At 37.9% G+C, this 17,608-nt stretch overlaps 1 protein-coding gene across 6 annotated transcripts; it reads right to left on the bottom strand.

Annotated features, from left to right (window-relative positions):
* Positions 1-3,333: 3,333 nt before the first annotated feature.
* On the bottom strand, positions 3,334-17,279 carry LOC148864139 (suppressor-like protein). Of its 6 annotated transcripts, none has more exons than XR_016109678.1 (7): positions 16,034-17,279; positions 14,075-14,413; positions 11,823-11,944; positions 10,585-10,751; positions 7,823-8,025; positions 3,795-3,890; positions 3,334-3,626 (listed from the first exon to the last, which is right to left on the bottom strand). XR_016109678.1 is itself a non-coding variant. In XM_088976908.1 (6 exons), the coding sequence occupies exons 1-5, from the start codon at positions 17,221-17,223 to the stop codon at positions 7,846-7,848; spliced, it is 1,998 nt and encodes a 665-aa protein (XP_088833034.1). In that variant the 5' UTR covers positions 17,224-17,243; the 3' UTR covers positions 3,334-3,626; positions 7,823-7,845. The 6 variants fall into 6 exon arrangements, 2 of the variants coding, with proteins under 2 accessions (XP_088833034.1, XP_088833033.1); XR_016109680.1 differs by having other exon boundaries at positions 3,795-3,871; positions 16,034-17,269; XR_016109679.1 differs by having other exon boundaries at positions 7,774-8,025; positions 16,034-17,243.
* Between the last annotated feature and the right edge of the window lie 329 nt (positions 17,280-17,608).

Raw genomic sequence — 17,608 nt, 5'->3', positions numbered from 1 at the left:
TCCTTGAAGGGTTTTGGGAGGCCTCTCCTTGGCAAGATGGGTGCTCCTCCTGACGGCGAGACCTAGCTCGCTGCGAGACTGGGTGCTGAGGGGGGAGCTACAATTGCTGAAGCTGAGGCTGAGGTTGAGGTAACTGGGGAAATTGTTGTTGATACTGATATTGGGAGACCTTGTGCAACACATGTTGATAGAGTTGAAATTGTTGAAACTGTTGCATTTGGGCCTGCATGGCCTAAATGCATTGCATCAAGTCCTCCAGTTGGTTCGGGTTGGCTGCTGGGGGCACGATCGAAGGTTCAGTGAAGGTTGCTTCGACTGTAGCAGGGAGCGACGTGACGATGGGTGCCACTGGAAGAGACACATTCAAGCTGGGGATTTCGTCTTTCGAAAGGGGGACGGTGAACTGTCCAATGCAGACAGTAGGAGGCTGGGGTTGTTCCCTGGAGTTATCCATCTACATGCTTCGTCCGACGTTGCTAGAGGAAGCCATGAGCGTTAAGTTTTTTGGAGAGTAAGAAGATGTGAAAGTTTAGAGAAAGGATTTTTCGAAGTGTATCCCATAGACGACGCCAAATGATGTAGCGCGATTTGGTCACTCCTAGCTGGCACTCACGTGGCTTCTGGAATGTACCTGAAATGAGGAAGAAGATGAATCCCCGGGGAGTTTACCCGGTGGGAATACCCCGATGCTTAAGTTAGTACTATGAAGGAGAAGCAAGAAGGAGGCAAAGGCTAAGAGTGCAGATAGCGCGTCCTCACTATACTTGAGAGATTAGAGGTCTCAAGAAAAAGTTTTCATTCTGCCCTGAGGGCTTTTATAGGGACATTTACGTCGGGTCGGGCATAACCGCCACTGGGCTCCTGCCACAGTAGTTACCTGCCAGGGCTGCGCAGGTGGCCGTTGTGGCGTACATCTCGCTCGGGTGAATGACACGTCTTCGGAGTAATAGGCACGCCCTTGCCTGTTGTGAGACGTGGACGTAGACTGCCGAAAGGGATGGGACTGCACCGTTAGTAAGGGATATGGCACAGTCTGACAAGGGCGTGCTTGTGCCGTTCATTCGCGAGCTATTCTGTAGCGAACTTGGAACACTCCAGGGTTACCCTTAGTAGAATTGGCCCTGGGGATGGCTTATCTACTTGGGAGCTCGGACGAGCTAATAACTTTAGCTCGTGAGCTAAAATTGCCTTGGAGTATCTCTTCAAAGGTAGCTCGGGGAGCCCGGGGTTCGCGTCGCGACGAACTCCTTTCGCGAGCTACAATGTAGCGAGCTGCTTTGTAGGCCCGTCATTAATCACACTTTTTTATATGATGAATATATAATATTATAGAATGTACTCAAAATTATCAACAAATTTTTACATTTTTTAGAATTTTATGTATTTTATTATTTAATAATAACATCCATTTGACATTGATAGTTTAACCACTAACCCACCACTTGGATTGAAAAACCATTTTGCTTTTTTAGTTGATTTTAAATCATGTATTCCATTTTCATCATCGACAAAAGTAATTCTTATTTTCATATTTATTTTTGTTTAATATGGTGAATATATAACAATAGAAATGTATCAAAATGCTTTATACAAAACTTATATTTTTGTATGTATGTGTGTATATAAGTACGTATGTATGTATATTTAATATTCGTTACTTAGTTATGACATTATAAATTGAGCCATTTGACCCGGAATGTTAGATCACTGACCTACCTACCATCTAGATATGAAAATGGTTTCATTTTCAAACTAGTTTTAAACTTTGCATTTCATTTATATCATTGGTAAAATAATTATTATTTATCATACTTATTTTTGTTTATATTATTAGTATACAATATTATAGATGTGCCCTAAATTGTTTTCATATTTTTTTGTACTATTCTATTTTAAAAAATTATTTTTAATTATACATCATTGGTTTTAAGTTGTACATTTGATGTCCATCATTAATAAAATTATGTTTATTTTAACATAGTTTTTTTTTAATATGACAAATATATAATAACAATAATGTGTTCAATTTTTTTTTTCAAAATTTCTTTTTTTCTATACTTTTTGTATTTCTTATATTTCTAAATTTATATTAATTATTTATCACATCATGAAATTATCCATTTTACCTAAATGGTTGAAGTACTTACTCACTCATCACCTAGATGAAAAATATGATTTCATTTATAGGTTTATTTTAAAAATATTAAATTTAATTTCATTAATAATTATTGTGTATGGATTAGTGGAATTTAATGATGATAAACAAAAGTATTTTTTATATTTCAAAATTTATATTATTTATATCTAACACATGACTCGACTAACCATGTCAAATGGTTCAATAATTTAGTTAGCTAGGTCATGGTAGGCAAGTACTTTGGATTCAAATTGTATCTAGATGTCAGATATTCGAGTATGATACGATCCGATTTAATTTTTAAAAAAAGTAATAAATTATTAAAAGAAAAAAAAATAATTGAAATAAAAAACAAAAAATATAAGTATTTTTTTTAACTATTTCCATCATATAAAAAGTTTACAAAAATGCAATATAATAACATATTTATAAATAAATAATAAATAACATATATATTATATATAAATAATTGATTTGACCACAATATTAAAAACCAATGTTCAAACAATATATTGGATTTTTCATAAATTAAACCATAAAATATAAAAATATAAAATTATTTATAAATTTTATAAAAAAAGTGAACATACATTAATATTATATATTCTTCATATTAAAAAAAAATATGTTTGAAAATTCGAGAATTATTATTTAGTTTTGATGTAGGATGAAAAAAAATATATATATGTTGAATAAGTTTATTTGGTTTCTGATGTAGGATGATGCTGCTGGGTATGAAACCATGTATGATAGTCCTAAGCCATATCAATCGAGACGTAACTAATAAAGCTACTTGGAAAGAAACCAATCAAAATTATATTAATTTTATAGCTGAGGGGTTTTCCTAGAATAGCCACTCTTGGATTTTTCTTATTCTTCCATTCAAATTTCAAATCCTCGGGAATAGTAACAAGTAATAAAAAATAATTGGTCTCATCAGCTAATACAAGAGCCACTTTCTTCGCTCTCCATTGAATATTTGGGCTCAGTTTAGTAATACAAAAGTGCAAAACCTTACATTTTATATTATTTTATATGTATTTGTACTGCCAAACTGAGCCTTGAGCAAAGATTAGAGACGGTTAATTCAGACCAAAAGTTTATACCAAAAACAAAAAAAATAAAATCAGACCAAAAGTCCTCTATCAAAGAGACCTCAGAATTGTTGTCTTCGAATCCCATATAAATCCAACGGATAAGAGCCTAGACAAATATGCCATAATATTAACTAACCAGAAAAAGGAGTTTACAAAGTTAATAGAAGCCAAACAGATTGACACATCCCACCAAAGAGACAGTACCAAAAACCTTGGACTTTGAGCAACCGCACGAGCAACTCTATTCAGAACCATTAAGAGCTTGAAATGCTAATAGCGAATCTGATTCTACAATCTATTTTCCACATTTTACCCCCAAGTTATCTGAACTGCATCATATATTGCCAAAAGTTCTACTTCCAAAATCCCATTTTTGATCAGCAATAATGCATCTGTATCGGCAAAAAAAAAAATCTAAATTAGAACTAACCACTACACCAAAAATAACAAGTCATTTACAATAAATACCATCATCACAACAAATAATATATACGTTTATTGTTGATACACTATAGTAAAAATTATTTGCAGATATAAATAATTAGTTGAAGAAGACTCACTCAGCTCCTTTGTATGTTGAGCCATCCACTGAACATCTGATAATTTTTGAAGAATCCACTCCACATCTCCTCACATTCTGAAATATCAAACCATTTCTGGCATACCATATATATAAGAAGAAGAAACAACAAGCCATATAAGAAGACATTTTTCTGGGTGTTCTGTTCAAGTTTCTCGTAAATTGAATAATAACACTTGAAACCTCGTAATCTTCCCACCTGATGCACCGCAGGCTAGCAAATGGGAATGCCCAAGCTAAAAGACAGGAACAGAAACAATGGAAATTAGATTCACCCTGACTTTCAGTTTTGACACATTGGGCAAACTTTCCCACGAGTAATCCCCAGATTAGCTAATTTTCTCTGCAACCTATAAGACCCCTACAGACCCTCCACAGGAACAGTACAAACCAAGATAGGATACTGACTTGTTGAGTAGGGCTGTTCACGGGTCAGGTTGGATCGGTTTACTGATGTTTTTCAAATCGACCCAACCTGGTCAGGTTACCTGAAATTGAAACCGAAACCGAAACCAATCCTGTGTTAAGCAAAACTGATCTGATCGGTTTAAGTCAGTCTGGATCGGTTTCGGCTCTACTTAGTGGTGACTTGGTTGCTGTTCAAGCGTTCATTTCTGGCTCTACATTTCCAAAGGAAACCAGCATTTCCTTAATGTTTTGTAGTCCATCCATGGATCCAGTTGTGGAGGGAGCAGAGTTTGAGATACAACTTAGTTAAGTAGGTTGTAACTAGGATAAAGACAACTTAGTTAACTACTAACTAGGAACTAACTACTAAGTCGGTTCGGTTTGGGTCGATTTCGGTTTTCACACATGAAAACCGAAACTTATGATTTTTTATAACCTGAAACCGACCGGTGCTGAAGAAAACCCGATCAACTCGGGTTGGGTCAGGCCGGGTTGGTCGGTTTGGTCTGGTTGGGTCTTCTTATGAACAGCTCTAATATTGAGTTTCCATTTTTTTTTAATACAACCCAACAGATGATCAGAAAGAAACCCGTCTTCTATTCCATCATTCTTGATGAGGGCGGATTTGGTCCTTTAATAACCTCATGACACATGGCATCCCAAAACAGCTAGGCAACACCCAGATGCCACCTGAGCGATGATTTGGAGTCCCAGATCATAGTTCAACTTCACCCCGACTTGGCGACCTGCCTTTATCGTTGACCTAGCAACCTCAATCACAACTTAGGTCGGCTTGCAGCACCTCGTCACCGGCCAAAGTGACCTCGACGCAAGGCGCGACCTCTCTCAAGGGCTTGTCGACCTAACTGAGGACCAGGCGATAACTTGCGAGATGTGATCGCCAACAAATTCGACATGCATACCCCGACACTCCTAGATTTCTCTGAATGTTGGCCCGCATACCGAATGCTCCAGAGGATGGTCAACGTGCATAGCAATTAATCTCGAATGCGGTGCATGAAGCCTACACCAAACAATGCCTATATAAAGGCACCAACCCCAATGACACAGGGTACGCGTGATTATTCTACTCACTAGCACTCAACCTCTCAAGCATTCAGCTCGCATTCACAACACAAGTACTGACTTAAGCATCGGAGTGACCTCACTGGGTTAGCTACCCCGAGTTCGCTGATCCACTGTTTTGTAGATTGATCCAGCTCGTCGCCCAATTGGTGTTTGGATCACCTTCCAGCCAGTAGTAGCCAGATCGCGCACCATCAATTCTCTAATACAGTATTTCTTGACAGAGAAAAACACCTGACCAAGAAAGTCCAAACCCTTTTTTTTAAGATAAAATAAAATTGTTAGTAAAAGAAAAAGAAATACATCAATCCAATATGGTGATTAGACCTATTCATGGGTTGGGTAGCCCGATAGCCCGGCCCGACCCGCACCCTGGTTGGGCTTGGTCATGTAATTAGGCCCGCAGGCCTGACCTCAGGCCTAACACAGTAAGCCCGACTGTGTTACGAGTCGGGCTCGGGATTTGTCAAAAAAGCTCGACCAAGCCCGACTCAGCATTATATATTTTATAAAATATATAAATAATATAATATTTATTGAAATATATATTTATAATTTAGTATATACATTCTTTTATTTTTTTTCTTTATAATCTCTCTCTCTCTCTCTCTCTCTCTCCCCATTCAGACACTTCAGCAGTAGTAACAACATGGGATAAATTTCGGGCTCGAGCCCAAGCCCGAGCTTCGGGCTTTTTATAGGGGGCCGGGCCCATGAACAGGTCTAACAGTGATAAGGAATCACCATACAAAAACACAAAAATGCCACTTATACTTCAAAAACAAAACCAGATCCGCACACCAGCCCAACCCATACAAAAACATAACAACAAAAAACTTAATCAGAACAAAACCCTTGGCCCACAACTTGAGTCTCTGTACAAATTGCACTACAAAAACCAGGCTATAAACTTCCACAACCAGAAAAAGGCTAGCATTAAGCGCAACCTTGAGGGCAACAAAAATACCTCCCCCCCTTCAAACCCGAGACTTCCACAACTCCTCAAAAGCTTTCCCCCTCACCAACCACTGCTTTGCAACTCCCCCCATCATTCTTCATTCACTCCTCCTTCCTCTCCCCCTTCACCTTCTTCCCAAGCCTTCCCCCATCATTCTTCATCCACTATTCCAAACCCATTTATCTTAGGTCCCTTCCCCATAAATGTGACTTTGTAGAACATTCTAAGCAATAACTTAGGAAAAATAAAATATTGTTCCTTTTTAGGAGAATTTGGTATAAACTATTATGCCGCCATGCCAAAAGGGATTAGGATCCACCATTTTAGCAAATACCTACAGCACAATCAAATAACTCAATAGTCATTATCGCCAGCATCTAAGCCTTGTCCCAACTATATGGGGTACATGTCCTGTTTTTCCATTCCATTCTGGTCAGTGCTATACCATCGTTAAATTATGGGTGTTTAAATCTTTTCTCATTATTTCCACCCAACTCCTTTTCAGCCTGCCCCCCTAACTCTTCTAACCCCTTCAACTTGTAACAGATCATTTTTTCTTACAGGTGCTAGATGGTGTTCTACGAACATGACCAACCCATCTCAATCTACTTTCTCTCATTTTTTCTCAAGCTACTCCTAGGTTCCTTCATATGACTTCAACTCTAATCCTTCCCATACCAGTCTAATCACTCATCTTTTAAGTATTTGCATTTCTTCCACACTCATTTTTATGACATGCTGTTTCTTTTTGATCGGTATCCAATAAGTTTAATTAACTTGGCAGCAGGATTCCAACCCATGCCAGGGAAGCCAATATGCTGTTTCTTAACGCTCTGATCCGTACAACATAGCTGCCCTTACAACTATTTTCTAGAATTTTCCTTTTAGTCAAGTAATAGTTGCCAATCACGGAAGACTCCATATGCACCCCTCCATTTTGGCCAGGTGACATCCTCCTCAATTTCTCCTTTGTTTGCACCAATGCAACAGAAAAGGTCACATTGTGAATGGAGAGTTTAGAATTAGAAACTCAAAAGATAATTAACAAATCAAATGACTGTAATTTTCATGACCTTTATATTAGTTTTTTGAACATGTGATTTTTACTTTAAACCCCCTTGTTTTCTAAAACAAAAAACTGCCACATCAGCAAAATAATTTTGTTTTGACTTGCTGATGTGGAAGTTGATTTTGTTTTGACAAACAAAATCAGTAATATCAGCACCCACCCACCCCTCTCCTAGTGGGGATAACAATGGTCAAGTTTAAGAAGGCACGGTTTCGGTGATGGCTCATTTGATGCTCTGATTCATTTGTTGAGTTAGAGTGGCTTGGAAGCCACTATTAACTGATAGCTCTCACCACTGTCTATTTACCTAGCAGGCTCAGGACATTTATAATATATTTACAGTATAAAGTAACATTATACATTCTTGTGCAAAGAGACATGTAATAGTCACATTTACTACTACAAATACAGACAAGGAAACTGGAGCTGAAAGATCACCTCACATGAAGCATGAAAACCTTGAATGGTAAAATGGTACAACACTCACAAGCATAGGATGATTAAATGATTCTATTTGTCTTTTCGTGTTTCCTGAGGGAGCTGAAGACCCATAAGTCCAAGCAAACTGGAAGCAGGACCAGGTAGACCTTGTTGAGAGGAGAAGGAATCCAAAACACTTTTCACAAGATTCACATCCACATCAATAGGACTGAATTCTTCATCCATGTCCTCCATTGAATTTGACGTTTCCTGGAATGTATATTCACAAGTTAACATGACCTAATACAACTTTAAGTTGAGGACATGAAATATATCACCATTGTGTAACAACAAAACAATCTAATAGACACTCAATGTACATCAAACGGGCATGAGATTTCATCGTACATCATCATCATCATCATCATCATCATCTAAGCCTTATCACAACTATATGGGGTCGGCTACATGAATCCTGATTTACCATTCCACACTGTTTAATGTCAATTACAATACACATAAAGATGTCCATAGTAATCGACAATCGTCCTTGCATGCAATGTAAGTGTTGAACTCCGGCGAACAGGCACTGAAGGAGCAACAAGTAATGCAGAAAACCAGCCATGTCAGTGTGATTGATAACCGGGGAATTTTGTACAGAATTTGGGCCAGACAGAACAGCATTTAAGGAATTAGGTATTGGTGGGGACTTCAGAGCAATGCTTTTCACAGCTCAGAATTCAAGTATGTGATTCCCAAGGGTTCAATTATACAATAGGGTACCTTAAAGGAAAACTCTTACTATTTGGTTCATGAATCATATGATTTATCAGATTCAAATGAATTTGATTAGGGCATAGTTTTGTATTCGTCATTTCTTTTTTAGATCATATCAATGGGCTTTTTTTAAAACCCTTACTATTATAAAGTATTCAGGTTATTTAATGCCAATATAAAGAAATGTAGTGAGTTTAGTTTTCATCTATGTGGCTTGAAGAGCCATAATTCACTTCAGAAATAACCTATTCAATTTAGATTTATGACGTTTCAAAACAAGTAAAATAAAACGTGAAATAAAAACAGAAAAAAAAATTCTAAAGAGCCTCCTTGTCAACAATTAGCAGTGAAGATCAACTTCAATGGCTGCTCTCTCAAGGAATGATCATCACCTGGTATAAGTGGATCTTATGGAAGCTGTAGTGGCAACAACATTTAAGTGCATTTGGACAAAATGACTAGTGATCCTACCAAACTGAAACTTCAGCACTTCACCATGGTCAAAGACTTTCATTCTCTATATGTGCTGAAATTGCAACAACATTTTTTTGATTGATTAAAAGAAGCTCTTCAAAGCAGCTCAATTAACTGGATGATCTATCAAAAAGTGATGATGTGCCCAAACCAAGTAATGATAAGATATGGTGACATTGCAGATTGGAGATATGTTTGCATCCTCTCACCCTGGCCCATGTCAGCCTTCCTCAAGTAATACTAACCCTTAGTTCAAAATTGCAATTCAAAGAACACAATAAATAATGCTGAAAATTGTATCGTGGAGAGCTGATGATGAGAGAATCCCAACAGGCTCTGACCATTTTGCGATATTGGGGGGCCACTTAAAGATTCAGTTAGCAAAATCCTTTTTTTTTTCCTGATGAATTTCAGTTAGCAAAATCCTTTTAAAGAAACCTAACCAATGCTTTAAAAGCGTAAGATGCAAAACAAGCACAAAGGGCATTTTGCACCCAAGGTGCAAGGTGCAAGGTGAGGTACACACCTTTCTAAAGTAAGGCACAAGATTTAAAAGATCGAAAAATGAAAAAAAAAGTACAATTTTCAAAATAAATTAAGAAAACATTAAAAGAAGTATCTATTAAAAATATCAAACTTTAATTTTAAAGTAAAGTTTTAAAAAGCCTATTAGCTAAAACAAAGCTCATAAACATAACATATAAAACATATTCAAAGCAAAAATGCAAAAAGTAAAAAATAAAAATAGCATATAAAACACATTTAATCATGTTAAACTTTAAATTTCTTTATTTCTTTCCCAATTGCATTATTTCAAATAAAAAATATGATGTTAAATATCTTTCATTCCTAATTCTACAATCCACCTCTGTACCAAACTCCTTGAGGCAAGCCCAAATAAGTCCATGTTAGGGTCTTAAATTCTTAATCCCTACAAAAAAAATGATATTATAATTTTAATCATATATTAAAAATATCTTTTATTAGGATGAATGAATGAACAACATTAACAAATAGGGGGCTGAAACAGTCAATGTGTGTTTGATACTTTGATTGGGAAGTTTACAGCCTTACTTACAGCCATCTAGGACAAATCCACATACAAAATTTCAATGAAAAACACTAACCTTTGACCTATTTTCTCCAATTCGAATCTTTTTACAATTTTGAAAAGATCTACAATTATTGCAATTAAGCCTTGCAACCTTTCTTAACCTAACCAATCCCTGTCTTTAGTCCTAAAATCATCTCTAACACTCCTAAACACATCTCTTGGTCATTCACATCCTACATCAATTGGTATCAAAGCAAGTGGTCCTACATCAATACCCCGGCCCCTGCAAGTAATATGGCACTTCAATTTTGCCCTTGAACACCTACAAAAGCGGAGAGTCCATGGAGGCTTTGGGCAATATCAAGCATATTCTTCATTGAAGTCATGGATTAGATCTATTTAACACATAGGTATCCTCTAGAAAGGGGAGAATGAAGAAGCAGATTTCTTTATGAAATATAAAGCAGCGAAAAAAATTGCCACACATTCAAATCCAAAAAGCAGAAAAAAAATAACAGAAAAACCTCAATATTCTTGGAAGATTGTTCATTTGTGCGAATGAAACTTTTCTTGAGAGTGGTGGACTTCAGCTCGTCATTTAGAGCAGCAGAGTAGGAAGACATAAATGCATCTTCTCTACCCCCATTATCCTCAGGAGGATTCTCAATATCACTCTCATCTTCAGAGTCATCTGCACAAAACCATTTAATAATAACTAGCTCAAGAAATATGAAGGAAAAGAAGTACAACTCAGATTCTGAATACAACATAAGTATGCCCATGTAATTATATGGACGTCAGATGGATGCTAATACATTTAAGATTGTAATTCTCAAGAAAGTCAAGGCCACTCATATAGTAAATATTAGTCATTGTTATACATGGTGAATAAGTTTTTTGTTGTAAATCTGAGTATAACACTACAAGTAATCACTTTTTTTCCTTTTCTGGGGGAAAGAATACCAAATAGCATTCTTCTAACAAATATGGAAAAAAAAACCATCTAATTATTCAAGAAAAACAAATAATAAAGCTTTCTAATAATAAGGAGCTAAAATTACAGGATGTATTCTTAGATATATTTAATAATTAAAGAACATTCTTGTAGTTTTCTGCATGCATTTATGTAAAATGTTACAGATAAGATGCACCATACACATTTTACAACCTATGCTAGAGAATACTCAATACCAAACAACAAAGCACAGTATTGACATTTAATATTATTAGAAAGTAAACCCATGCAACGCATAGAGTTGAACAGAAACTTGGGTTTTGACATCTCTTCTGGGTCCAGGTCGAGGACGAGGTCAAAGTTCATGTTTGGTCTTGGGTTGGCCCTTAAACCAGTCCAACCCATCTAATTTATACTCCCTGTTTTATTAGAGATAGTCAAAAGGGATTTATAGAGATTTAAGAGGAAAGGAGAGATTTAATGGGGGAGAGAATACGTTACAAACATTGACTTTTTTTGGGGGGGGGGGGTTAGAGATAATTAAGACTTGAAGATGGTTATATGATTTTTTATGTTTTTAATTTGAAAATAAATAAACCACATGTGGGAGAAAGGAAAAGAGGAGCTGCATGCAAGCATTGAGGTGAGAGGACCTCAGAACCCTTGGTTTCCCTCTTTCCTCTAAATAATATAGATATAGATATGAGACATAATATGTTATCGAATGCTAAGAAGTGATAACTTTATAACTATACGATCAAAAGGCTTTAATCAAAAAAGTTTCTATGACAAGGATGTAGGAATTACCAAAGTCCATATCAGATGATGATCCTTCTTCGATGTTCATTTGTTCAGAACTGGCACATCGTATTGCTAATTCCATATCTTTAATGAAGCGTTCCACATTCAGATCTACTGCTTTTAAGTTGCTTTAAAAGGATAAAAAGAAAAGTACATCAAATTTTGTGCTCAACTGTTAATCCACAAAAGCTAAACAGAAAGACACTGGAAGGCTCCAAGCTTTGAAGTTACAAGACATGCAGATCTTCAGTGATAATACAATTCAAAAACACATCTCAACAAAAGCCTTGCCTCAACCATATAGGGTTGGTTATATGAAGCCAAGTGCACGGCAGAGAGTATATGGGACCCAATGGTTGAAATGATGGGTAGAAAGAAAAGGTGCCAGCTAGCTTTCTGGTAAAGGTCACTGGCAGGTTCATAGCGGGGACTTGAGATTGAACCCTGCTTTCACCCAGGGTTGGGGAGTCTTGGGGTTCAGGGGAGAGGCTATCCCCCGTTTTGTAGCCCATTTGCCTACCAAAAAAGGATGGGTAGAAAGCTAACAACAAGGAAATGCAAATATATCTCAGTGGGGCTAAGAAAACAATATTGAAGAGCATCCTATTTCAGTTGCCCACTTACTTTCTATCATTATTCATTTATTCCCTAACCCGACAGAAATTGCAGAAATTCCCCATATCTTTGGAGACAGATCATTTGAGAGAAGTTTGGGGTTAGAAATTTCAACTGGGATCCAAGTATTGTTGAGGGACCTTATGGCCACTTAATTTGGAGAGGAATTGGAAAATTCCACAATAAATTCTCCAAGGTATTCAAATGAAAGTGGGTAAAGAGGAAAAAATCAATTAGAGATGTGTTGTGTGAAGGCAGAGCCTTGATAGAGAGGTTTCCCTCCTTATACATTATTGCAGAAAACAGAGATGCTGGAGTGCTTGATTCATATGATTATTAAGATGGGGTAGTGTCTTGATGCCCAACGTTATGGCCCCGTTCGTTTACAAATTTCCCACTTATCCCAGTTAAGTGCACTTACCCAGGTAAACGCTTCCTGGGTAAGTTCCCTTATCCATGTTCTTTTGATTTCCAAATAATATAGCGACCTTTCTACCCATAAAAAGCTAATGTTAAAAAGGACAAACTTGTCACATTATGTTTTATAAACTTTTCCCCCAGGTGGGCAAGTTACTTACCCACCTGGGAGATGGGTAAGTTTTACCTGGGTAAATGAATGGGGCCCAGTACTTATTGCAAAAAGAACCCTGTAAAGTTGGTCAATGGGAAAGAGATACCCATTGACCAGCTTTCCCACTCTTATTTACCGGTAAATGAATGGAGCATAAGAAGGAACTTGAATGCTTGGGAAATAGAGGAGCTACCATCACAGTTCAGGCCACTCAATAGGTTCTGCCCAAATACTTATCAAAAAAAGGGGCTGCACAAATCCATATCAAGAGGACAACAAAATTGGAGGTGGGAGAAGCCAAGGAATTTCTCTGTCAAATCATTTTACAAGCAGCTAACCAGTAACCATAATACAGCTTTCCCATACAAGGAAGTCCGGCTGACCAACATCCCTCCCAGAGTTGCATTTCTGATGTGGTCAGTAGGTGCTAGACAGATGTCTCGCTGGAGAAAATTTTCTCAGAAGAGGTGTAAGCATACAATCAGAAACTTGTGTAATCAGCAGGAGAGACAGAGAATCTCTCATGGTGCTTTCCAGAAAATATGACAGGTCACTTGTATTCCTGGAAGGTGAGAGGACTAAGTGGAAAAAGAAGTTATGAAGAATATGGGGTACTATTACCACAGCAATTTCCTGGTGCATTTGGAAGGAGACAAATCAGAGAGTATTCTAGAACCAAAGTTACTGAGTTGATGAACTTCTGAAGAAAATTATGGGAAGAATTCACTCTTTGCTAACTGAAATGGGTCACCTCAGTAATATATCTCATCAAAACCATGAGCTAGGGGCAGGTTAGAAAAACATATCTCAAGCAGAGTAACCATAGGCTAAATCTAAACCACCCATAAAAGTTAAATCATGCAAATAATAGGAACTTAAGTAGATTCTTTGTAATAACATCATCACAAAATGAACTAAGTTATATTAGAGGCATATAAGCATATTGCATAATATATGAAAGAGCCTATATTGATGATTCTGCATATGCTAAGTTAGACACCACTTATCGGTGTTGTAAGCCAGGTTGTAGATAATTTGTAAAAGGCTGAAACAACAATAAGTTGAATAATACCTGTTTTCAGGAACCTCTGCTCCCTCATAACTAGAGACCTTGTTAACAAATGCTTTCATGTTTCTTGTTATATCACCAAGATCAAAATCATCCAATTGCATGCTGGAAGAATAACCAGCTTCCTGCTGATCACTTGATTTATTCTTCTTCTTACGGTTTAATTCATAAAATTCCATTTCTTTCTGCCTCTCTAGAATAGCTGAGTTTAGCTCATCCTCTCCACTGTAGAGCCAAGAATCATCATCCGAAGGAGGAAGGCTAACACCCTTGAAGTCGTCAGCAGAATGGGGTAAAGCAAGAATTTCACCAATGCGTTTCACTGGAGCATTCATCATTTCACTGCAACAATAATAATGATAGTATTTGTTGAGTTGTATAAAAAAAAAAAAAAAAAAAAAAAAGAACTGAATAACAATTTAGCTGATTGTCATAAACTACAAAATAGGACATCAAAGTATCAAACCACCTAGACAAGCTAGAAGAAAAATTGATCTTCACTGAAAAACCAAAAGCACATCCAAGTCAAATTGACTACCACTAGAAACCCCAAATAACAAGTCTGAATTAACGCTTAACCCATTTGGCAGGGGAATACCTTGGACATTAAGAATTGATGAAACCATCCTTGCATCCCTACCCCCACCCCCTATTTGAGTACATGAGCACACAAGTTCATGCAAGGCATGAACCTACATGTAGGGATGCAAGTTGAGTTACCAGATTTAAAGAATGTCAATGACTTTACACTTGGACCCATTCAAAATTTACCAAATGCTCAACTCCAAGCCTGACTCAAGTTGCATTCATACCTACATGACCAATCAAAAAATCTAACTGTCCAACTTATATTCTATCATACTTTCTTCTGAAGTTAAAAACAGGACTGGTGCCCCAAAAAGGATACTGCAGACTAGGTAGGTCTAACCATACCACTTATTTGATTTCTGACCAAAAAAAAAATCTTCAATGGATCCATTTAATTTTATTGTGCAGCAAGAAATGAACCAGCAGATGTGTTCAAATATTCAACTAAGTTTTACCCCAACTATGTGGGATCATCTACACAAGTCCTGTCTATTCTACCCTTTATAGCAATAACTTCCATCAACAGACACATCCTGAAAGTTTGTTCTCATTATCCCAACCAATGTCCTGTTCATTCATTCCATTACCCTCTTAGAGACTTTTGCATGTACCACATCATTCATCACCAAGCACGCGACTCAGTATGCAACAAGACAAGACCAGAAACTATTAATCAACCTTCTGTCACTCTTCTTTCTTTCTTTTTTTTTTTTTTTTTTGATAAGCAACTGATTCCATTGATCAAGGAAAAAATATTACAAGTTTACTGGATAGGTATCCAATAAATTCAATAACAGTAATTACAACCGAGCCCAAAACAATTAATCTCTAATTTTCTCTATGCATTCCCTGTTTAGCCATATAATCAGCTAGCCCGTTTACTAATCTCCTACCCCAGTTAAAGGTAGCTACTACATCCTTAGATAAAGACTGAATTAGGTTCCGTATAAAATAATGGCTCCCTGTCCTGAAAATCCATTATTCTTCAAGTCTAAGATGACGATTAGAATTTAGAACATAAATATATACTCTCAAAATCAGGGTCCTTGTTGAATAGACCATCATCTGAACCAAAAGTAGTAGAAAAAGAACCAACTTCGATTAATTTTATCATGGGAATTGATAGAATAGAGTGAATCTGCACAGCTAAATCATACAGGCTATGCAATTAAGACTAAAGATTCCAATATACTGAATTTACACCTCACGTGCCCATTTGAATTCATTTGTTCGATTACTGTATGAGATCTGTAATATATACAGCAAAAAAAAGATATATTGTAACGTAGTGATCTCTACAGAGGATCTATAGCCGCTGATCCTAGACCTTGGCTTTTGAAGTATTGAGAGAAACATAAATCGCAAAGCAAATACCTGGTCCTAGAAAATGCTGAACTATTTCGGTAGTACTCTTGGGCACTTTCCATTAGTCTACGATACTCCTTTGATCCAGGAAGAAGTCCTGCAAAATACCCACTACTTTCTAGGCTCTTTAGGAACACATCCCAGGTGCTCCCCTTCCCTTCCAATCCATTGCGACGTCTCTGCTGATACATCATCTCGAACCCACACGCTATCTTCATCCCCAGTTCCGCTTCCATATACGCAGACGCATCGGTCCTGGGCGGCATAGAGTAGCACTTGGGCGCCTGAAATGTCTGCTGCACCAGCTGCCCATACATTGCTCTTGACATTCGAACGGATATCTGAACAAGTTCCTCTCCACTTCCCCCACTTAGAAATTTCTCCATCCGAGCAGCATACTTCATTGTATCAATGTCGCGATCGTAGAAACCTTCAACTGCCAACGAAATCAAGCAAGGCTCATGTTTCAGAACCTGAGCCACAGAGACCGGAACCCTAACCCTGACTTGATGCATATTTGCCCGGGCTCTTTCCGGATAACCTGAAATCCGTTTTCTCAAAACGGATTGAACAGAATCCGATGCCCGAGATTCCACACCAGCAGTCGCCAGAAACCTCAATGAATCGTACAAGCTCGGATTCGAAGGAAACCGTTCTTTTGGTACAATATGAAGCTCACCCTGCCTAATGAACACCCGATTGGAACTGTTTTCAGGCTTTATCCAGCGAGGTAAAGAGTAAGCAGCTTCAATCAATAGAAACTCTCCATCCGTATCCCACACTCGAACCGAAACAGAGGGGAATCTGCGAGTAATCTCGAAGAGGAGGAAGACAACGAACCATTCATCTTCCAGGTTATCGCCGTAGCGGACCTTCCCATGGAGATGAGGAATTTGGGAAGAGCAGAGACAGTTGGGTTTGGGGATGGAGGAGAGAGAGAGATTAAAGGCCTCGTGCTGCCAAATATAATCAGAGAGGTAAGGGGACACTGCATCGAGGACTTGGACATGGAGAGAGTGGAATGAAGAAGAGAGTTGATTCAGGCAGTCGTAGGCGTTGGAGGTGGCGGTGGGTTTTAGGGTTTTGGAGGAGTGGATGGAGAAATCGGGAAAGATGGCGTAGAAGACGGAATCTTCAGGGGTCCTGCTAGAGCTGGTTTGAGAGAAGGGAGAGGGCTCGGCTTCTACTACTTCGTCCATCTTCTGCAGCTGCTCTTGAAAGTTCTACTAGTTTTGAACTAGGAGTAGGTCAAGTTTCCACGTGCACGCAGTCTCGAGGTGTAGGCCGTATCAGGCCCGTACGATCGTGTGGATCGTGCTGGGCCTGAGGGCATGGGGTTTTAAATCCGTGGGCCGGGCCGGCACAGAATAATAAAGCACGTCGTGTTTTCCGCGGCCCGTGTGCTGGCACAGTTCATATATATTACTTATATATATTTTAAATACTAATTTATTTAATTACTATATATATATAAGTAATTGTATCAGTTCGACTCACAGCATGATACGGGCCTACACGGCCTTGAACTGTGGGCCATGCCTGGCCGATCTCCCAAATTATCCTAAGGAGGGTGGCACAGCCCGT

Source organism: Nelumbo lutea, chromosome 3 (assembly GCF_056320005.1).
Source record: "Nelumbo lutea isolate HS-2025 chromosome 3, American lotus-T2T, whole genome shotgun sequence".
Classification (NCBI taxonomy): domain Eukaryota; kingdom Viridiplantae; phylum Streptophyta; class Magnoliopsida; order Proteales; family Nelumbonaceae; genus Nelumbo; species Nelumbo lutea.
The sequence above is the reverse complement of the archived record's forward strand: the minus strand, read 5'-3'. Positions and strand labels throughout refer to the sequence as shown.